Source organism: Glycine soja, chromosome 1, assembly GCF_004193775.1.
Source record: "Glycine soja cultivar W05 chromosome 1, ASM419377v2, whole genome shotgun sequence".
In the NCBI taxonomy this organism is placed as follows: domain Eukaryota; kingdom Viridiplantae; phylum Streptophyta; class Magnoliopsida; order Fabales; family Fabaceae; genus Glycine; species Glycine soja.
Genome location: NC_041002.1, coordinates 49,553,809 through 49,575,701, shown reverse-complemented (window position 1 = coordinate 49,575,701; position 21,893 = coordinate 49,553,809). Strand labels below are relative to the sequence as shown.

The 21,893-nt window shown below is 33.3% G+C and overlaps 2 protein-coding genes across 2 annotated transcripts; one reads left to right on the top strand and one right to left on the bottom strand.

The window, feature by feature from the left end:
* Positions 1-1,482: 1,482 nt before the first annotated feature.
* On the top strand, positions 1,483-4,365 carry LOC114418680 (abscisic acid 8'-hydroxylase CYP707A2-like). The gene is made up of 7 exons (XM_028384151.1): positions 1,483-1,790; positions 1,879-2,194; positions 2,377-2,766; positions 3,073-3,247; positions 3,359-3,465; positions 3,575-3,693; positions 3,854-4,365. The coding sequence occupies exons 1-7, from the start codon at positions 1,591-1,593 to the stop codon at positions 3,948-3,950; spliced, it is 1,404 nt and encodes a 467-aa protein (XP_028239952.1). The 5' UTR covers positions 1,483-1,590; the 3' UTR covers positions 3,951-4,365.
* Positions 4,366-13,231: 8,866 nt separating this feature from the next.
* Positions 13,232-21,774, bottom strand: LOC114391953 (AP-4 complex subunit epsilon-like; the record flags this gene model as incomplete). The annotated part of the gene is made up of 10 exons (XM_028353009.1): positions 13,232-14,867; positions 16,186-16,329; positions 17,264-17,341; positions 18,422-18,538; positions 18,652-18,708; positions 18,811-18,942; positions 19,039-19,236; positions 20,140-20,250; positions 20,357-20,572; positions 20,875-21,774. Coding segments are annotated over 10 exons (3,054 nt in total), but the record flags the coding sequence as incomplete, so codon positions are not given.
* Between the last annotated feature and the right edge of the window lie 119 nt (positions 21,775-21,893).

Sequence of the window (21,893 nt, the reverse complement as noted above, 5' to 3'; positions counted from 1 at the left end):
ACGAGACATTAGTTTCTTGCATTGTAATTGACTTGAAGGAAGTGATTAATTAATGGACATTGCTAAAATAAATTTATTTACTGTTTAACAATGCCACGCTAATATATATTCAACTTTAGAAATGCAACCCCACAAGAAGAACCCCCCCCCCCCCCCCCTAGAAATGCAATACAAAACTTTATAAAATATCTCACGTAACAATTTAATCATTTATGATAATTATATTATGAGAATAAATGATCAAGTGATCGTCTAATAATCCTTATTAATCTCGTTCCTCGTATGAAAAAAAGTTAAAGTTTTAAACAATGTGAGAGAGTCTATGTATTGTCTTCAAAATCAACAATGACAGAAACAGTAAAAATAAAAGGAACAAATGATTTACAAAAAGAAAAATAGAAATTTATGATTTGGGGACCATTAGAGTTGAAGACTTTTTTTTCTCTATTTCCTCCATTTTGAATGCATGGATGAGTTAGTTTAAGGTGGGGGGGCAGCCTCATTAATGTAAAGGCTCAACTTACACCATCAAACCTACTCAACACATAGTTGAAATGTCCAAACAATACATTTCCAATAGCCAGAAAATTCTATATCTTTTGTCTGAATTCGTCACCAACTGTTCATCTTGACCCAAACCTCAGACTAATTATAACACCGAATTGGATCTTGCTGTTTGTGTCCGAAAATGAGTAGCTACTTCTACTTTCGTGTCAACTAGAGAGGTTAGGCATAAAGTGGAGTGATGGAAGGTTAAAAGAAAACAAGTAAAATGAAAAATGAAACAACAAAGTATTATATTTTGATAGAAAATCACACTCCTTAAACATGTTATCAGAAATTTGATCAACTTTATGTATGAAAAACAGTAGTTAAAAAAATTACCTCCTTAAATGAATCTTTATATTTCAGGAAATTAATCTTTAACTATTACACCTTGAACAATCAAAAAAAGAAAATTGGGCAGGATCAAGAGTTGTCCAACATAATTGCATTAAAAACATAAAGAAATTAACAGAATCCACTTGAACGGAAATGGGAGTAACACAAGAAAAAAGGTTCTTTACTTCACTTTTGGCTTTTGTCATGCCTTAGGGTCGCTTGTGTGGTTATATCTATCTCTCTGTGATTAATTAATTAACCAAATTAAGGACCCCTTTTTATTATCTTTCTCTTGAACAGCCTCAGTCTCCTCTCCCTACAGAAACACCTATCCATCATACATGCACGGTCAACTAAACCCCAACTCTTATGTGTATCCGTATACACTCTTGTGACACGTGCTCTCTCTCTCTCTCTCTCTCTCTCTTATTGACAGAATTAAATTAGACTAAAAACTTGAATGAGCTGGAGGGAGATTCCGTGTGTGGAAATCGAGCTGTAATTGAAAGCCTCCCTTTCTTTTTCCCTCCTTCCCACCCTCTTCCTGCTTTATTTGCTTCCACTCTAGTAATTTAAGAGCCTATAAATACCTCAAATGTTCAACTTCTTTTGTCACACACCCTCTTCTTCTTCTTATTCTTTCTTTTTCTCCTTCTAATTCTTTGTTACCCTTCACCTATTACAAGCCACTCACACTAACACAAAAACATGGAACTAAGCACCATGTTTTGCTTGTGTGCTTCGTTTCTCTTCATTGTTCTCTTCAGGGCACTCATCAAACCTTATTATGTCTCCAAACGCCGTGACTTGCCACTCCCACCTGGCTCCATGGGTTGGCCTTACATAGGAGAAACCTTTCAAATGTATTCTCAAGATCCAAATGTCTTCTTTGCCTCAAAAATAAAAAGGTTCAATTCTTTCACTTTCTTCAACGACTTCATGATGGACAAACAAACAAATTTCACTTACACACATCATTTTTTTTTTGTTATCTAGGTTTGGCTCTATGTTCAAGTCCCACATTCTAGGTTGTCCCTGCGTGATGATTTCCAGCCCCGAGGCTGCAAAGTTTGTGCTCAACAAAGCTCAACTCTTCAAGCCAACATTCCCAGCAAGCAAAGAGAGGATGTTGGGAAAACAAGCTATCTTCTTTCACCAAGGAGAGTACCATGCTAACTTGAGAAGGCTTGTTCTTCGCACCTTCATGCCCGAAGCCATAAAAAACATCATACCTGACATTGAATCCATTGCCCAAGATTGCTTAAAGTCTTGGGAAGGCCGTCTGATCACCACTTTCCTTGAAATGAAAACGGTGAGCCCTCCAAAACAGAGCACAAAACAGAGCTCCTCTGCTTTCTTCTGTTCATTCTCCTTCAAAAACATAAACAATACCAATAATAAAAAAATTACCCATTTCTAATTCCTCGTTGGTTTTTTAAGAAAATAAAAAAAAAATGGGGTTTTTACGGTTTGCGATTTTGGGGTCTCCTGCAGTTCACCTTCAACGTTGCTCTGCTTTCAATTTTCGGGAAAGAAGAGATTCTGTACAGAGATGCTCTGAAACGGTGCTACTACACTCTGGAGCAAGGGTACAACTCAATGCCCATAAACGTTCCAGGGACACTGTTCCACAAGGCGATGAAGGCAAGGAAGGAACTTGCACAAATCGTGGCCCAAATAATCTCGAGCAGAAGGCAGAGGAAGCAGGATTTTCACAAGGACCTTTTGGGTTCATTCATGGATGAGAAATCAGGGCTCACCGATGAGCAGATAGCGGATAATGTAATTGGCGTCATATTCGCAGCTCGTGACACCACCGCCAGTGTGCTGACGTGGATCGTCAAGTACCTTGGTGAAAATCCCAGTGTCCTAGAAGCTGTTACTGTAAGTGTCTTCTGGGTCCTACCACCACCACCACCCTTGTTTTTTTCTTTGTCAATTTTTGAGGCCATAAAGATAGTAAAAAAGTAGTTCAAAAATAATTCTTTGGACGCCTTAAAACTGAAAGCAAGTATAGACGTGATAGGTAATATGACCGAAAAAAAAAAAAGACAAATAGAAAGAAATGAAAAGTGTCAATTGGGTCTATGCATTGTTCATACTTCATACATGCATATATCATTCTTCAAAGTTGTTTGGACCCTTAGCCTTGCCTTACACTTTCTTCTTTTTAATTTTTGGACTTCACAGGAGGAACAAGAGTGCATATTGAAGAGCAAGGAAGAAAGTGGAGAAGATAAGGGTCTAAATTGGGAAGATGCAAAAAAGATGCCAATAACTTCAAGGGTCATTCAGGAGACTCTAAGAGTTGCTTCAATTTTGTCTTTTACTTTCAGAGAAGCAGTAGAGGATGTTGAATACCAAGGTCAATTACCAAATCTGATATGATACCTTATTTTTAATTTTTAACACAAGGTCTCCTTTCCTTTTCTCACTTAAGCTCACAGATTCTATGTTGGTTATTGTTCTTCTTTAGGGTATCTTATTCCAAAAGGGTGGAAAGTGCTACCTCTATTTAGGAACATACACCACAGTCCAGACAACTTCAAGGAGCCAGAAAAATTTGATCCCTCAAGATTTGAGGTAATTATTGTGCTGAAACCATGTTTTACCTACCAACCTCAGTTTTCTTGCTATTCATGTGTGATACCAAGTCCAAGACCTTGACAGATTCTGTTTAATTATTTGCCAGGCTGCTCCAAAGCCCAACACTTTTATGCCATTTGGCAGTGGGATCCACATGTGTCCAGGGAATGAATTAGCCAAGTTGGAGATTTTGGTCCTCCTACATCATCTGACCACAAAGTACAGGTTGGTAAACCTTAATCATCAGTAACAACAGTGTCTCTCATTGCAATAACCCTTTTTTAGCCATAGGCTTTGAATAGAGACATTTTCCAAATTAGGGGGTTTAGAATGTTGTTTCTAACGTAGTGTTGCTTCTTTTCTTTTTTCTTTTTTTCTGGTGCAGGTGGTCTGTTGTGGGTGCAAAGAATGGGATTCAATATGGCCCTTTTGCTCTTCCCCAAAACGGCTTACCCATCACATTATTTCCCAAGAGCAAGTAGATAATCAATCACACATCCAATACAACCCTGGCTTCATAGTAGCTTTCTAAATATGGAAAGAATTGCTTCATAGCTCTCAAAATTGGTTTCCACAGATAATGATAAAGACACAGACCATATTGCAATTGGATAACCAAACAAAGGGAGATCAACTTTTCCCTTCTTTTTTGTCCAAGAGAAACCTAAAGGGGTAATCTTGACAAATAGCATACAAACAGGAATGTCAAGTGTATATAGAGGAGGTTTCACAGCCTGAGCAGATAGTATTAAGTTCTTTTCATTTTCTTATTTTTTTTATCTTTCAAATATGAGGAAAAGTCCTCATAAGATTGTATTGATGCATTCAACTAATTAGTTCTGTATCCATAAGAATGCCGCAAGGCCAAAATAAAGTGAAACATTGGTTCTGGGATGAGTTTCAAATGCCACAAAACTTTCAGGCAAATCTTAGGTAATATACTTTATAATCTTTAATAATAATAATAATAATAATAATAATTGGGAGAAAAGAACAGAGGAAAATTGAAAAAATGAAAGGTGTGGGAATGCCAATGAATCACGGCACCACAAAATGAAAAAATAAAATAAAATAAAATACGTGCGTCCCATCTTGCAAACATGCATTCAATTATTCAAATCTTGAATAACACGGATTTCTTGTACCTCATTTCAATCAAAGTCAAGTCCCCTAAGATCCGAACACATGTCGTTTTAATCATATAAGCATTATCCAGCAGGTACTCTCCTACGTAAGCCTTCTACCAATTAATTTCCTTTTTTCTCTCATAAAAGTCAAAACCATCTATTTTTCTCAGGTTGATTCGAGCAACCAGAGTAAGCTTGGTTTTGTTAAACTCTCGAATCAAGTAGTCGTTGCAGCATTTTGTGACATACTTCTAAGTACTACTAAATAGTATATATCCTTATAGAAATATACTTGGAATAAATACACAACGAGAAAAATTGTAGAAATGTGTGTTTTATTGTAGTATTGTAGAACAAATCCTACTTTGCTTCTGATTCTGATTTTGGTATTTAACGGTTACGTCGGTGCTACCATCCATCAATATCCACGTATAAAACATTGCAGTTCCTAATTTTGTCTATGTTTGTAACAAGACAAACAGCCCTTTACTATGGCTTCAGAATTTATGCAGTTAGTGTTTCCAAAGGTGCTCATGAGTCACGAGCATGTCATAGTTATGTAACTATCTAATTCCACACTAGCTGTTCTTGGTGAAGAAATTATCTAAATGTTGGGAAGCTAATTCGAGTTAATTCATATGCTGTTTCCAACCATAACTTTCGTGGCAATATCTATTGATTTAGTTATATTATATGGGTTTGATATTTGATGTTGAGAAAATAAAATGGTAGGGTATGTGGGCCTTGAACTTACACCGCTTAGCTGTTGATGTGGTTTCAAAGTTTCTGTACTCAAACCACGGCACTAACTACAATCAAAGTCATATTGGTTCGACTAAAATTAGATTTAATTTTTTTTAGGCAGGCTTAATTTTGTTAAATAGTAAAATTTTAAATTGAATCTTGTAGATATAAAATATACATTTAGAGAGGAAATTTTACTAAATATTTTTCACTTACAATATAATAGAAAACAGAATATTACACTGTAATAATACTTGTTCTTATTATAATGAGTGTGTTTGACAAAATATTTTAATTAGTTTTTAATTTTTTTTTTAGTTTAAAGGTTTGTTTGAGTGTTGGTTAAAGAATTTTTTAATAGTTTTTTTAAATACTACTTAAAGTAATATTTTATAGAACGTTAGTTTTTAATTTTTATTATATTTATTTCTTTTTTATTCTTGAACATTATTAGATTTAAAAAAAATATTTAAGATAAAATTTTATGCTTATTTACGTAATTTTGTATTTTTTTTAGTTAATTTTACTAGACATTTGTAATTCAATCATATAATTTTTCAATTTTATGCTAGTTTTCAGCTATATATAAAAATACGGGTAAGCTAACTCGAATGTGACTTAATGACAATAACTGATAGAATCCGAAATTTTCTAAAGACCACTAATCAAAGAATATAAAACTGAAGACTTTTAAAACATCGTGTAAAATATTTTTTCAACCAAAAAATAAAAGTTAATTTAAATAAACTTACATTTATAATAATTATTTTTACGTTAAGTCAGCATAAACATTAAACTCCAAGATATATATATATATATATATATATATATATATATATATAGAAATAAGAATTCAAACTTTTTTGAGAGGGAATATAGTACAAATATTTTAGTAGTAATTTTAAGTTTTCAAAATTATTATAAAATTAGTTAAAAAGAATAGTTTTATATTTAAAGTGAAAATTATTTGGTAATTTGAAAGTTTATTAAAGTTGCTTTGATTTAAAATTTATAAGATAATGTGTTCTTAGATCAAGATATTTAAAATAAAAAAAGGAAAATGAGAAATAAAACCTAAAAGTTTCTAAATTAACTATTTTAAAAGCTTCCATTTTAAAATTTTCTTCACTGAAAGGGTTGGTGGCGAAGCTACTTCTAGTGATCCAAAATGAATGTAACCGCACGTTGATGCAGAAAACTATTGAGTTTTTTGAGAATATGCATTAAAACAGTCAGTCAAATATTCATCATCTATATTTATTTTCAAACTTTGTCGATTGAGAAGAGATAGTTCCAAACAAAGCAAAAGATTTATATAATAAATACTACTATCAACGTCACTGTATTAAGTAAACATCTCACACATTGTCATTTTGGTATATGATTTTTATTAATTTGAGTATGTATCTTTTACATTTATTTAAGAAGTTAATTCCTCCTCATAAATATTTTTTTTCTTCATAAGCACGAATTAAAAATTCAATTCATAACTAGACTATGAAAACATTGATGCATGGGAAGCAGTATAAGTTGGAATGCAGGGAACAAAGTGGACTCTTGATTATAACTATATATTTTGATTTTTGGACTTTTGATTCGTAGGGTGTGCTTCATTTAAAGGAAGGAAACAGAGACAATCAAAATAAAAGATTTTTTAAAATTAAAATAGAATATAAAATATGTAAGTTCAATAAAAAAAAAGTATAATTTTTTCTTAATATTATTTTCATCTTAAAAACAAACATAGCCATAGTGAGTCATATGAGACATTTATGATGGAGGAACATCATAGGTTGGGATATTTATCACCTCAGGATAGAAATTAATACTCTCTGATGCGTAGCAGACGTCTTTTTACTAGCTGATGGGGTTACTTTCTATTTATATGGCTTGCATGTTAATATTTTGTAACCTAAGCTGTGGCAAGACTTTGTACGGGATGTTATGTTTCTTATGTAAATAGGTTTTGGCACCCTTTATGCCCTTCACATAAATACAATTCTCTTCTTTTTTTGCTGATTAAGAAAAAAATCTACCAATCATACTTTATCATATGTGGGTTATCTCAATCTATTAAAGTACACTAGCAATTAGCAAACACTTTTCAAGAGTCTTACCTCAGTCAACAAAGAAATATAATGTGAATTAGATAATTAAGGGGGGGAAATCATGAGTTTGATTTTCTTTATTAGCAAAAAATTAATATTTACTGATTAAAAAAATCTCAGTGAACAATGCAACTCAGATACGTCAACAATCTACTCCCTATAGGGCTATACACCATCCACATCCATTTAATTTGGACAGATGAAAATCATTACTTAGCATGAAGGTAATGGATCCAGGCAACCAACTCGAATTTAATGATAAAAGGCAAAAAGGAGAAACGGGTTGCCTAGCTATAATGTCATGATGTGGTCTAAACTCGAACCATATGTATGTCCTTTTCAATAGAAATATTCATCATCTTTTCAAGGACCGAAGAGATTGTGCATTATGACTTTGCAATTAGTTCTATAAGATCTTAGCCAAAAATGCTGACTCAGAGCTCTCTGCACTTTCACAACAAGAGCCCAAGTGTCCAACATGTGTTTTTTGACTTTGTTGTGAATTTAATTGCGAGATGTCGATAGATATGCTCAAGATACACTTCAAATCTATGACAGCTATCAAAATGATTCCTTGGTCAGTTTTTCCAGATCTTAGTTCTGCCATATCTGGGATATGGATGCAATACACTATATAGCACCATGTATTTGGTTCTTTAGACTATAGTTTTTAGATAAATGTTAAACGATGGGCAATGTATCAATATATATATTATTGTTGTGAGTTGAATGAATTCAAGTATCTATCTATCTGTTTGAGACCATAGTCCTTGAACTTTAGGTGAGGTTCTGGAGTTTCGGTGAGACGGTGTAGGAAGTCAATTCTAATAAAGTTTCAATTTTGGCGTTAAGTCCATTTTTTAATTAATCGAATGTCAAAGTATTAGAGAAGTACAACGAAAAATTCAAGAATGGAGGTTGAAGATTTTTTTACAATTATCTATCATTGATTTTAGTTGTCGATTTTATCATGAACTCGTAGTTTCATTACAAATATAAGAACATTATAGACATAAACTTTAATAGCAAAATAATATGGTAGTTCTAGTTGAAACTTGGAAAAATTGGAACAACAAAATAGTAGCATCGGGCTCAAGAAAGAAGGGAAGTAAATTTGCATTAAAAGAAATATTCATATTTATTGTTTTATCGTATCTCAAAAAATTATCATCCAAGAAAGATATTCATGAGAAATAAAAAATAAAAAAACCAATATATATCTACTAAGTTTGAACGCAGAACATCGAGGAACACAGTTGGCTACGGAAGGGGCCCCTTCTTGGAGGTCCATATCCACCACATGGGGCAGGCCTATTGGGTTAGTAAGTCCTTGTTAACAAGTTGTTTGAAATTTCAATTAGTTGAATATGAGTGTAAAAGTTAAGGTTGAAGAGTCTTACTTACATGATCAAGATTCACTATAATAATGATTCTAAATTAATTATATCAAAGAAGTGTCCACTCATGTGACCAAGTTCTAGACACGTGTGCTCTGAAATTTCTCTATAGATGAATAGCCAAGAAGTTTACATGTTGTGTTGAGCTAAGAAATATGAGCTCCATGAAGTTGTGCTGAGGTTGTTTAAGGTTTAGATGAGATCATTTTGAATAGTACTGTTTGTTTTGACTTATTTTTAAGTATGTTTTTAATTTTTATGAACTTATAAATGTAATTTATTCTTAAACTTATATACAAGAAATTAATTAGGTGATGTATTATTGACAATATAAAATAATTTTATAGAATCATTTAATCTAGGGTCGTGACAACTGCAAGGTAATGTAGGCCGTTATTTTAGGCCCCAAATTATTTAAGGCTTAAAGTATTCTATATACTGATAGTTATATATGAGAAAAAATGTTATATACCAGAAAAAATATTATATACTAATAGTGCAAAAAAATTACACAATCATATAATCACAAATTTTATACAGTGTCAAAAATATTATATAGTAATATTATATACTAATAGTGTAAAAAATATGATAACTTTGTTAACTTTTAAAATAATTATAACAGTATAAATCAATGCATATGCACGAAGTATACAGAAAATAAATTTGTATTCCACTAAAAAATATTAGTTATTTTTAAAAAAAATTATTCTTCTTCAAATATATACATTTTTTTAAATGTTATTTGGTAATATTTGTAATTATTGTTATTGTTGAAAGTTGATTTTCAAAATTAAAACTCCAAAAAATTTCTTTGATATTAACTATGTTAAAAGATAAATTAAATGTTTTTTATGATTTTATATATTGATAGTAGAAATTTAGAAACACTTCATTGAATAGTAATTTATTATATAACTTTGTATAGTAATTTTGTAAAATGAGATTGAACAAATTATATTAAATTAATCTTTAAATATACTTGCCTAAAGCCTTGAAACGTTTAAACATGACCTTGATTTAATCATAAATCATAAGTTTGTTAATTTTTACAATAATTAAGTTAAAATACATGATCATTAATATCTCTCTATATATATGATACCTCATTTTTATAAATTAAAATCTACTTAATATAACATTTTAAAAATATAGTAAGATATGAATAATTTGATTAGTTTGTTATTGTTATTTATTTTTTATAAAATTTGACACAAACAATCTTAATAATATGTAGATAAAATTTAATAGTTGAATTAATAAAAGTTACATTTTATATTAAGTTATTGATAGTGTAATAGTTGTGAAAATTACACCAATATAATTTAATTCTTCTTCATATAATAATGAGAGAGAAAAAAGACAAAAATAAGAAATATAATAGATGATGCTTAAAAATATCCCATTTTAGTCCCTGCTCTTACTCTTTTCAAATGACACTATTGTCTCAAACTATTATGTGACAATTAAGTTGAGATAATTTATGAAATCTAATTTGTTGAATGTAAACCGATGGCTAGCTATTCAATTCATACTGCTGTGTGTAACTTAGAAGCTTTGTATCTTATCTTGTACACAAAACTAGCACATATATACAACCGGGTGAAATCTGAGATCGAGAAAGAAGAGAAGTCTTTTTCCTCGTTTTGTTTTTGTTGTTGTCTCCTTCTTCTTAAAAGCTCTCTGCTCCTCTGGATTACAACAAGGACAAGAGCTAGGAGAAAATTAACGTTGCAAAGATGATGGTCCTAACCTAAGCTATGATGGTGGGCTGTGAAATGATGATCGAGTAGTGGAGCTCGTACTCTGTACTGAAGCAATAATGCTAAATATGACGTGGTGTAGCCGCAACAGTGATATTTGGAACATGTTGCACTCGCATGCACTTAATTGCCGCACGAGAGAAACCAAAAGTGGTGGAAGAAACAAGAGACACGTATATACTATATAATTTGATATTTGACAATGTACTTTTCTCGTGCTAATTAGGTTCCTTTCATCTACGAACTATTTTTCTAGTTATTGAAAACTTTGGATATATGATGAAAAAATCATAACCTTATGTTGTTCCCGTTATGCGCCGTTAAAGTTGAATCACAAATCACATATATATGCACAAATATCTAGCTACTAATGTTGTTCAAGTACTGATTGTTGAATGTTAGTTGTTAGAATTTTTGTAACAAGCACCACGTACAACATCTACATCATGCAATCGACATTCACATTTCCACAGAATTAATGTTGGCATTAGTGATACATCCGCGATAACATATATACTTCTATGGTGGTTAATATATAAGCAAAAGGAATGAGGTACATAATATTTTTTTTTAATTTCAAATGTTAGGAATCCGTCATATCATACATTGGGACGTTTAAAAAGGCAACCTATTAGTGCCACATAAGTAATAGGTTTACAAATGCAATATACCCAAGCAATATTAATATTGTTTGGCATGATAAAAAAGTTCTTTGCTTTTGGCTACATTTTAAACCTCAGAAATTGTTGTTGGAGCCATGAGAATAGATGGTCCTATGCATAGTGAGTCCTTTGTTAAGATTGCTTAATTTGTGAGAGTATTTGAACTTCGTAAAAAGCGTGGAAATGTGCACGAGAGGATGATTAACTTTGTATTGATCAGCAAGCATATGAAGCGTGCTAGACAGGGTTATACATCAAGGACTAAATCACCACTTTTTGCCCCGTGTTCTAAATCCATGCATGTGATCAATGCTATATATAAGGTTAAGAGATTTTCAAAGTCTCTGTAACATCTTATGCAGCAGACAAGACATGCTTCTTGTCTTCCTTGAGGAGTCACAATCCAGTGCGAATCATGTGATTATGCTTTCCTTAAAGAATGAAGAGAAAAATGTTCGGCCACTTCCCAACCTATGTCTCATAGCTGTGTTATCAAAATTTCTAATTTATTTTACATCCATTGAAGTATTTAATTTAAAGAGTTGGGTGAAGATTTGATCTTCTCCCTACCTTATCACTAAAAAAAAAAAATTGCCATTCACTAATAGGCAAAAGGCAAAAATAAAAAGTGTTAGAATTATTTTCATTAATATCTCTTTGTTTAACAAATCAAACTATTGGTAAAGGCAATATATTAAACTTATTAATACGTTGTATTAAATGCTAATAGAAATTCTCAATTTTTAATATTAACGGAGTATATATTAGTATGAGATATTGTATTATTAATATAATTATTAATATTCATATTATTAGTTTAATTTTCACTAAACAAAAACTATATCATCGAGGATTGATCCAACGCCAAACTATTTTTGTGTTTCTTCTGCCCTACTCAACTGCTTTCTCCGCTAACGTGAAGAAGAAAAAAGGCTCAATGGTAAAATTCATTTGAATTTCATTATTAAAGAGTTCCAAATGCACTCTAAAATGTGGAATTTGCACGTTAATGACATCTACCGTCGCATTGTTTTATATGGTTACTTATGTTTTTTAGTTCCAAAATGCCTAATACTTTTAGATCATGTACGGATAAAGTTACCAATAAAATTTTGAGAAGAAAAAATAAATTAAATTAAATTATACACTTCAATTTTTTAAAAAATTAAATAAGAAAACTTCTATAAAAATTAAGTACACTAGTTAATTTTAGTTTATAAAAAAGGAGAGAAAAGAAAACAAAATATACATTGACAATGAAAAATTTATTCACATGTTATTCAATCACAAACAGTCATATATAATAAATTTGTTAACCTTAACAATAATTATCCAAAAAATATACTAAAATTAAGTTTTAATTGATTAAGAATATAAATTATTTACAATAACCATGTATATTTATTAAACTCAAATCATTTTACCTTCTTCATCTAAACAATTCTTAAATCCACAACTTTGATTCAGAATCTAAAAGCCAAACTTACATATGCATTCTATTTAATTGGCCTTTTCGCTTCCGAGTGCATAAATTCCTAATACTATTATTAGAAAATTGATTAATTTAGTAGCTACATAATGCATGCTCATGTTAAATGAAGAGCTTTTTTTTATTCACTAATTAAGAGTTTAATTTGATTCACGTAAAACTTTTTTTTTTGGGGGGTGGATAAAACTCTATTATCACCTTTTAAACTCAATTGATAATTCAGTACCTACATAATAATGCATGCTCATGTATATTTACTAAATTCAATACATGTTACATCATCATTAAATCCTATTCTGTCATACCATTAAACTTTAGTTATCACAATTAACTTTTAAAGACGTGGCAACCATATAAAACTGAAACTGAATTAAAATCAACTGAATGATGTGAGCATGGATAACTATAAGTAAACAATACTCAAAAGTCTAAACATGACGAGAGCGAACGAACAAAGGAAACACAACTGGGCCAATCATGAACACAATGGTATTTCCATAAAGGAACAGATGAAGTGATAAACATATCCTCGTTATCACTCTAAAATTATTAGAAAAGCAAATGCCATTCACATCATCAAACTGATTGTTAACCGCAGTGTCAAACTTCTCATTGTTGAAAAAACATCTTATGGACATGGAAAACTGCACATAAATGTTTAAAACAAACAAAAAAATACAGCTTTGGTACAACAAAGATGGCCAGGAACTTCCTACGTGTAAATAACAATATGACCGAGTTGATGCGAGGAAACTCGTCCATTCTATTATAGCTACAAAAGCTATTCTGCAATGAGTTCAAGCTTTAACCTGGTTCTGCCATCATTCCAGGACATTGAATCACCCCATTCTAGGAGGCTGCATTTATCCATGCCTGACAATAACTTGTATTATTCAATTCAGCGTGTATATCAGACATTAAACTATTTCAGGCAACTCGATAAAGCAGCAAAGTCGCTAGGCAATCTATCTTCAAGCATCATGATCTAGAATTGGCTTAGAAAAAAGATTAGCCAAGCAAGTCACTGAACAAGTTAGGATTCTGACTCGAGGGATTCACACCCATCTGCCTCACTAAAGCATCCTTCTCCAAAGAATCTTTAGCATTTCGACCCATAATAGATTGTGGCAAAGACGTCACAATTGTTTCTCCACTAGTAGCTTTTGCTGCTGCATTTGACAATTCAGATAAAAGATTTACATCATACCCCCCACTCACGGGTATAGAATAACCACCACTGGCAGTAGTCTCGGCATAGAGTGACATAATATCAGGGGCATTTGTAGCAGCAGCTACATTATGATTTGTTGCAGACTTAGTGCTTGGGTCAAGAAGTCCTTCCAATTCCTTGAATGGGTCCACATAAGGAGGAGCTGTAGTGACAGTTGGCTCACCCAAGTCAAGCAAATCAGGAGGAGGTGGTTGATGAATTGTTTTTTCCACAGCTACGTCATTGGGTACAACCGCAGCCTTTGATCCCTGAGATCCGTCTGCAGCACTAGCACTAGATTTTGAAACCTTATGACTTGTAGATGATCTTTTCTCAGGTTTAGTTGAACCACCAAACAAAGAAGCAGCAAGCTTTTGCTTTTCTGGAGTAATCTCAACCTGTGTCTTTCTTGAATCATAACTATCACGCACTTTTGAATTGACAGTTGTAGCACCATCCACCTGAGTTGCCCCATTCGTTGGTTTTTGGGAAGTAGAATACGAGACAGAGGCAGATGATGTTGAAGACGAATACATTGGTTTACCCCATTTCTTCTGAACACCATCAAGCCGTAGCTTAAGCTCTGATGATCCAGCCTCAGATGTTGATCCCACTGATGAGATATGGTGGGTCTCCCTGGAAGACAAAACCTCGGGTACTGGAACAATGTCTGCTGAGGATGCAAATGAAACTGGAGTAACTTTTGGTTGCATTGGAGCCTTCGGAACTTCATATGCCTCAAATCTTAGACCATGCTGCAAAGTTTCATGATGATCTTGGCTTCTGAAATTGTTCATATTCCCCATTCCAGTGCGCACATCCTCAGGAATATAGGATTTAGCACCCCTTTCTAAAGACTGCTGAACATACCCATTGAGGAAAGAAAGATTCTTATCAACCTGCATAATAGATTCAACGTGTCAATACTCTTGCAGCAGAAAAATAATATGTAACATGGATTATTCCCAAGCACAACACTTGCTATCATTTAGTGAAATGAATTTGTAAACTAGAAAACAAAATTGCTATGCAGTGCATATATATCAAAAAATGGTTGCAAATTTTCGTTTTGGCACAAAGTAATTGAGAGATTAACCAACGATCATAAAGAAACCAGAATAAATATCTGGGAAGAACAGAAGCTCAAAACTCAATTTTTGTTAAAAAGAAATCAAAATTGCATTTGTGTTTGTAAACAAGACAAATCACACTAAGCAAAGCAATGATAAAGCAGCTACGAGAAATTTGCATAACAATATATTTTAATCCCAACAACCCTAATGCATCCAGTCCCTCAAAAATTATATTTTGGATTATTAAGTAGCATTTCAATTTCCTATCAGTAATTATGCAAACATAAACCAAATCTAACCAACAATATCATCCTTCCCCTTGAAAAAGAAATAAAATGAAAATCACATCATATTAGGATTTAGGAGACTAAAAAACAGACAAATTCCTCTAATACTTCACGGAAGGAAAAAGTATAATGTTATTGTGAAGCTGTTTCCTGAAATTGAAGGCTTCAATAGTTGGATTTGACAAAAAAAACAACTACGTTTTCTATAAGTAACAACTGATAAAATCAAAGGCTTGGATTGCAACCATTGAATAACTTAAATTTCAGATCAGGCGTTAAAGATTCTATCTATATATGTAAATTAGGATCTGTTCTATAGACATATAATTGAGACAGAAATATATAAGAGCACAGTGAAAATGATCAAGACATTAAGAAAATGAGCAATTCAGACACTGTTCCAAAAACTAAGTCTTGAACTGTAGAAAGTTATATTTTAGCAGATTGGTTGATTTTTCTTATGATGTTTGCAGATGGATGGTATTTAATTAATGAATTAAGAATAAACTAGGCATTTTTCAAGTCACATAGAGGAAGCCACCTATCAATCATAGAATAGCCATAAATTGTTGTTGCAGTTACTGAAAAACATGACTTGTAGAAAAAAGCATGAAAATCTTATCAAGAAACACTACACTAATGGATGCTGAAATTTGGTTCATTTAGAAGGCTTTCCTTGACTACTTTTTGTTTCATGCACTAAACACCCAAATAAGTGAAATTTCATTCATGAAAAAGGCATTCCTTGATTGTTTTTGTTTCATGCATTAAACGCCATAAAAGTGTGTAAATCATTATAGATGAACACAGATAAAATATCATAATACTAGGAGAGAAGATTTTATATTAGCAATAACCTCAATGTCTTCACAACTTGCATCTCGTGGCATTATTGTTTCAACAGCTTGTACATCCAAACCTATAAGAGCTTGCAATTCATAAGCACGTTGCTGCAAATCTGTAGAGTGTGATGCCAATGATTCTTCAATCAACGATTGGCACTGCAAGTAGACAAGAAAGAGTTACTATTCATACCAATAAAGACATGAATCATATTTAGCATAAACTAGTAAACTATGACAGGAATTTCATTTTTTTTAGAACATCCTACCCATATGCAAAATGGCATTTGAAACTAATCTATCATTTACAATAGTGAAAATTATTAGATTGAAATGGTGATATAAGATGCTGACTAAATGATCCTTTTTATATAATTTGGTCAAGTACTAGTGTATCATTACAACTAAAAGCCTGATCACACTAATACAATAAGTACTAACTCTAATTAAATATGGAAACAAACCAGGAAATATAAATAAATCAGGAAACAACTCCTTAGATTGCTTCCTTAATTAGATGGTTCATTGATTTCATAATACACTCAACATATTACAAATAATTCAGAAGATATGCCAAGATATTCTAAATATTTTCAAGATAGTCTGAGATATTCTAACATTTTTAATCAGATAGTCAACAGTTGAGCCAGAGAATCTCATTGTCACTGGCTGCTTTTAGCATTGGAAAATGTGCTTGGAATTCATAAAAATATATAACTCAAGAAAGAAATGTTTAAAGGGAATTTATAGAAAAAATAAATTTTTAAGATTTAATGCTCATATTCCTCATGATCAAACTTTTTTATGTTAGATTATCAACCAAAAAAATTACAAACCATAGAAAATAAAATTTTATGGGTCAAAATAGATATGAAACAACATCATTCATGCAATTGGAAAATGCCTAAGAAGGACTTCTAGAAGACTATTTTATTGAGGTAGGACTCTTTTGTATGATGAGAAAGATGGGCTAACATAGCATACATTACAAGGGATAGTCTTTATATAGCCCTCAAAATTCAATCATTCATTACTATCACAGAAAGCCCATGAGGTAGAAAAGATTTTTGACCTAAAGTCTTTCAGCATATACCTCAGATAGGATATCCACTTTCCTCCCAGCTGCTACTTCAAATGCATAAATTTTCAACAGTGCTGAAATTGCATAAGCCTTCACAAAAGCAAAAAATTAGTTCTAATTTGAAATTGTGAAAGCAAACATATTGAAATTAGAGCAATACATAGGATGGATACAATAGAACTAATGATAAAAAATAGTTGAATGATGTAACAATGTTTACCCAGAAAACATACCATCATCAACATATAAACTAATGCTAGAAACATAAAAACAAAACACCTAGCATATATATGTAATTAAAATGGCGGAAAGCCAAAAATCCACTATATCATATAGCAAAAGTCACATAGCTGTTGAAAACTTGAAATATAGGATATATTTCAATTGTATATGTACCAAAAATTAAGGGTATGCAAATAAAATAATGCATAAAAATTGGCATAATATTAACTCAAAAGTTCAATAGGCCAAAGACTAGCAAGAGATGACAGGAGGATGCAGAGGGTGAATAAACACTGATGGAGGAGTAGAAGAGTCCTTCCTTGATCCTTACATAAAGCTGTGAACAGAGGTCTGCGTATGGGAGAAGTTTAACAGGTTTTATGTGAGTAGGGAGAGTGGAGACACTGGGACTGAGTGGAAAAAAAGTCAAATGCAGTCCCACATCAATTTCTCAAAACTGAGACGCCCACGATAAATGTGGCAAACCACATAGCCATTTTTGTGGAAGGCACACCGGAATGGAATTGCAATTGCAGATTCAAGGGATTCCACAATGCAATAACGCTATAGCCACTATTTAACAAAACTGTTGACGAGACTGAATTAGTTGGAATAAATATATATATATATATGTGTGTGTGTGTGTGTGTGTGTGTGTGTATAGAGAGAGAGAGGATCTATAGGGTAGAAGAAGTAGAGCAAAGCAAAGAGAAAAATCCTAGCAACTGTAACGTGATTTGACTAATTTCTTAATAACGCAGGGATGCATTTTCTAAATAGAAAGAAAAGTTACATCAAGCTTCAAACATAAGTAGATTTATTATGCCTAATCTCAAATCAATACCACATTACTGTGTCAATATTAAAAGCAACCAAAGTCTCCCTAAATTATGTGTTTTAACCTTTTCCCCTTTCCTTATTAGGGAAGTGTTGGCTTCTAATAAATACCTTAACATTTTCATCATTGGAATATGCCTCTGCAATGTCACATAACTTCCCACTGATATAAGAAGCAGAATACTTTCCATCTGCTGTTCCGTATTCCCCCAGAACCCAACAGATGACCTGCAAATTGCAATCAGTACTTAAAGAGTTAAAGTTATTCTAACAAACACATTTAATTTCTTCAGAGTAAAACGAGAAGGTAAAATCCAAAGCATAAGTGGGATATAAAGTACTTGAAGAAACACTGATGGAAGCTTTGGCTCTCCAATAATGCGCAAATATGACTCGGCCTACATGAAACAGCATCCATTCAGTAACATATTTATGCATATGTTCAGTTTCATCATGGTGGACATATCAAACAAACCAGTGTAATGATCAAAATAACATACAGCAGATGATCTCAACTGACTATCTGCAGCATCATCGTCCTCTCCAAATCCTTCAGCAATCAACCGCATCAAATTATGTGCCACCTTAATATTAACAAGATCTCCAGCATGCTCAAAAACTTTATTCATGGTCTGCATAACCATAATACCAGATATTATTAGTTATCAATGAATGTATGCATCAAAAAAATGTAAAATCAATAATATTGAGGCAACTATTTCAATTACCTGTATAAACCAATGATTACTTGGTGCAAATTGCTCAGCAAGTTCCACACATCGAGATGCTATATAAGTTTTATAATGGTCATCACTTATGCTAATCATGTAATCAATCATTCTGTCAACAATCACTTCCACATTGGAGGACTTGGTCATTTTGTATAACAGTTCGAAAGTTTTTCGTTTCAGACTATCATCTGGGTCCTGCATCACATACACCAAATTTTAATCAGAATTCCAAAATTGAGCATGATCATAAGAAACTATGCAGAACTTCGTAAACAACAGGGGGCATTGTGATTTTATGTGATAAACATAATATGGGAGTATTCACAATTATATGGACAACATTATGCCCCATTTCTTGCCAAAAAAAATATTAAGCATACAAAATTGAATAGATCATGAATATATCCCATTCCAGGGACCAATTATAATAATTATCTGGTTCTCAAAAATCAGTTCTAATTGCTAGTTTAGTAAACTAACAAAACAAAATCTGATTGGTTTCATACATAAATGAACCAAAAAATCTAGATGTCCCCCTTAGACAATCATGGATAGTGACAGCTTTGTAAACTCTGGGTGGACCCATTTAACAGATTTGAACGCGATAATTGATATACCATTACTTAAACCAGCATTGAACTTACAAAATCACCAACCGCTTTAATCTGATGGAAGAAGATATTTAGATTTGTTCAAAGAAGAAACTTAATTAAAATTGAATTGTGAAACCATACTTTAAAAGTCTATATGCATGTCACTGTATCTATAACAACTGGTGTGAGAGTCACAATAGTGTTATGGTTTAATTAATTTTTCTTACACACTGACAAGCATAATTTTATCCTTTTGCTATAATTTGTCGGCTACTCTTCACAAGCAATTCCTACAACATGCCATTCATGGTCAATGGTCTAGGGTACCAGCATGAAAATAACAAAATTTCAGAAACACTAAACATCATATGGTTTGAACTTGCAGACTAAAAATGGAAACATGAAGTGAAACAAACATCGAATGGTGTGATCTACACCAAAGCTAAATCATCTCAACTTTATCAAAATTCACAACAGATTGATCTTTATGAGCAACATTCCTCACCTCCAAGCAGTCAATGACGGCCAGTTGGTGTTGTTCTGCAATATGTGGACTTAACTTTATCAACCGACCAAGGGCATCAATGCCCATGTACTTCAGATTATGACTGTCACTCTGCCCACATAACAATTAACAACATGCATGTGAGCAAAATAACCAAATCCACTAACAATGTCACGTATCATGTAAACTCAAAACACATTTCAGTATTTAACCAAACCTTCAAAAATTTCGCAATTACATCCGCAGCAGCCTCTAACAACTTAGGATTGGGATATATAGAAGCCACACAGCATATGCACTGATAGAGAACAGCATTCCCTATGTTCGTCATTGAATCACTCCTCCTAATTATATCCTCAAGCACAGTGTACATGTGTCCACTAGCCTGCTTGTCCCCACTTCCCAGTAATGCAAGTATTTTCAGCAACTTAATCTTCACGAGTAGCAAAATGTAAGCAAAAGGAACGAATAACATGCAAAAACAAAACGGCCCTATTTGGATTAACTTCTCCATAAGCACTTATATATAACTTCTCCAAAAGTTGAGGTACATAATTTTAGTTTAGGCGAGAAGTTCAATACATTTCTTCTAAAGTGTTTATGTAGAAATTTATCTAAGCAAATGCACTTAAATCTAACTTCCTCAATTCATTTTAGCTTCTTATTTTCTTATACTAGAGTGTTCACGAAGAAATTTATCCAAACAGGACCATTAATGTTGAATTTTAATAGAACCTGAATGAAAGGTGCAGGCATTTGGTGATAATCATAAGTCTTCGGCAACCTATGCTCTGCAACTTGCTTAAGAATATTAACAAAGCTAACGACAAGGTCCTTATAAGAGTGAACATCATCGGAAACGAGATTAAAAAGCGGGCACAGAGAAGCGCCCATTACTCCGGGATCATTATCGCACAACCGCTTACGGAAATTGGAAAGCAAATGCGAAACGGAGGACGGAGATTTCAGGTAAAACCGGTGCAGCGACATAACGGCCTTCTTCCTAACGGCGTCCTTGGAGTGGTTAAGCAGATCCACAACACGTGGCAGCACGGCGGGGATGGTCTCCTCGTTGATGAGTCTACAAACGGCGTTAAGCGCGGCGCAAACGACGAGGTAGTTATCGGAGGCAAGATCCTTCTGGATTGTGTTGACGATGAGGATGATGAGGTCGTGGTCGTCGCTGAGGAAGAGCGTGACGGCGAGGTAGCCGGTGCGTTTGAGGAGGAGGGCGTCGTGGTGAGTCATCTTCACGGCGTGGATGTAGCCGAACGACGCGTCGTGGCCGAGCATCTCGACGTAGAGGAGGCGGATGATGTACTCCTTGATCTTGCGTTTTGGTGTGTCGGCGTCGTTGAGGAGGCGTTTTAGGGTTTCGATCTCACGGAGGACGATGCGGTCCTCCTCGGCCTTGGATCGGGCCTCGCCGATGGACTTGATGAGGTCCAGAAACTCCTTCGAGTGGCCATGGTGAGAGCCCATTGTCAGCTCCCTCCCCACCAGCGTCTTCAGCTGCTCCACCTTTGATTGATGGAAGGAAAGGAACAATGTGTGAGAAGAAGAAGAAGAAGAAGAAGAGAGAGAGAAGAAGCCTGCAACAGCAACACACACGGCGTCGTTTTGAGCTTCCCGGTGTCAGAGAATGAGAGTGATCTGAAGAGTGTTGTCGGCTTCGGTGAATACAAACTACAGGTGGGTCCCTCACTCGTAAAACCACGTTTGGAGTAGTCATTATCACTGATTTCATCGTGATT

What these genes read in the sequence shown, in the direction of transcription:
- LOC114418680 (XM_028384151.1), top strand. Translation starts at nt 1,591, where the DNA reads ATGGAACTAAGCACCATGTTTTGCTTGTGTGCTTCGTTTCTCTTCATT. An exon ending in GTGTCCTAGAAGCTGTTACT is followed by an intron (nt 2,767 to 3,072) that starts GTAAGTGTCTTC and finishes TGGACTTCACAG; the next exon opens with GAGGAACAAGAGTGCATATT. An exon ending in TTGATCCCTCAAGATTTGAG is followed by an intron (nt 3,466 to 3,574) that starts GTAATTATTGTG and finishes ATTATTTGCCAG; the next exon opens with GCTGCTCCAAAGCCCAACAC.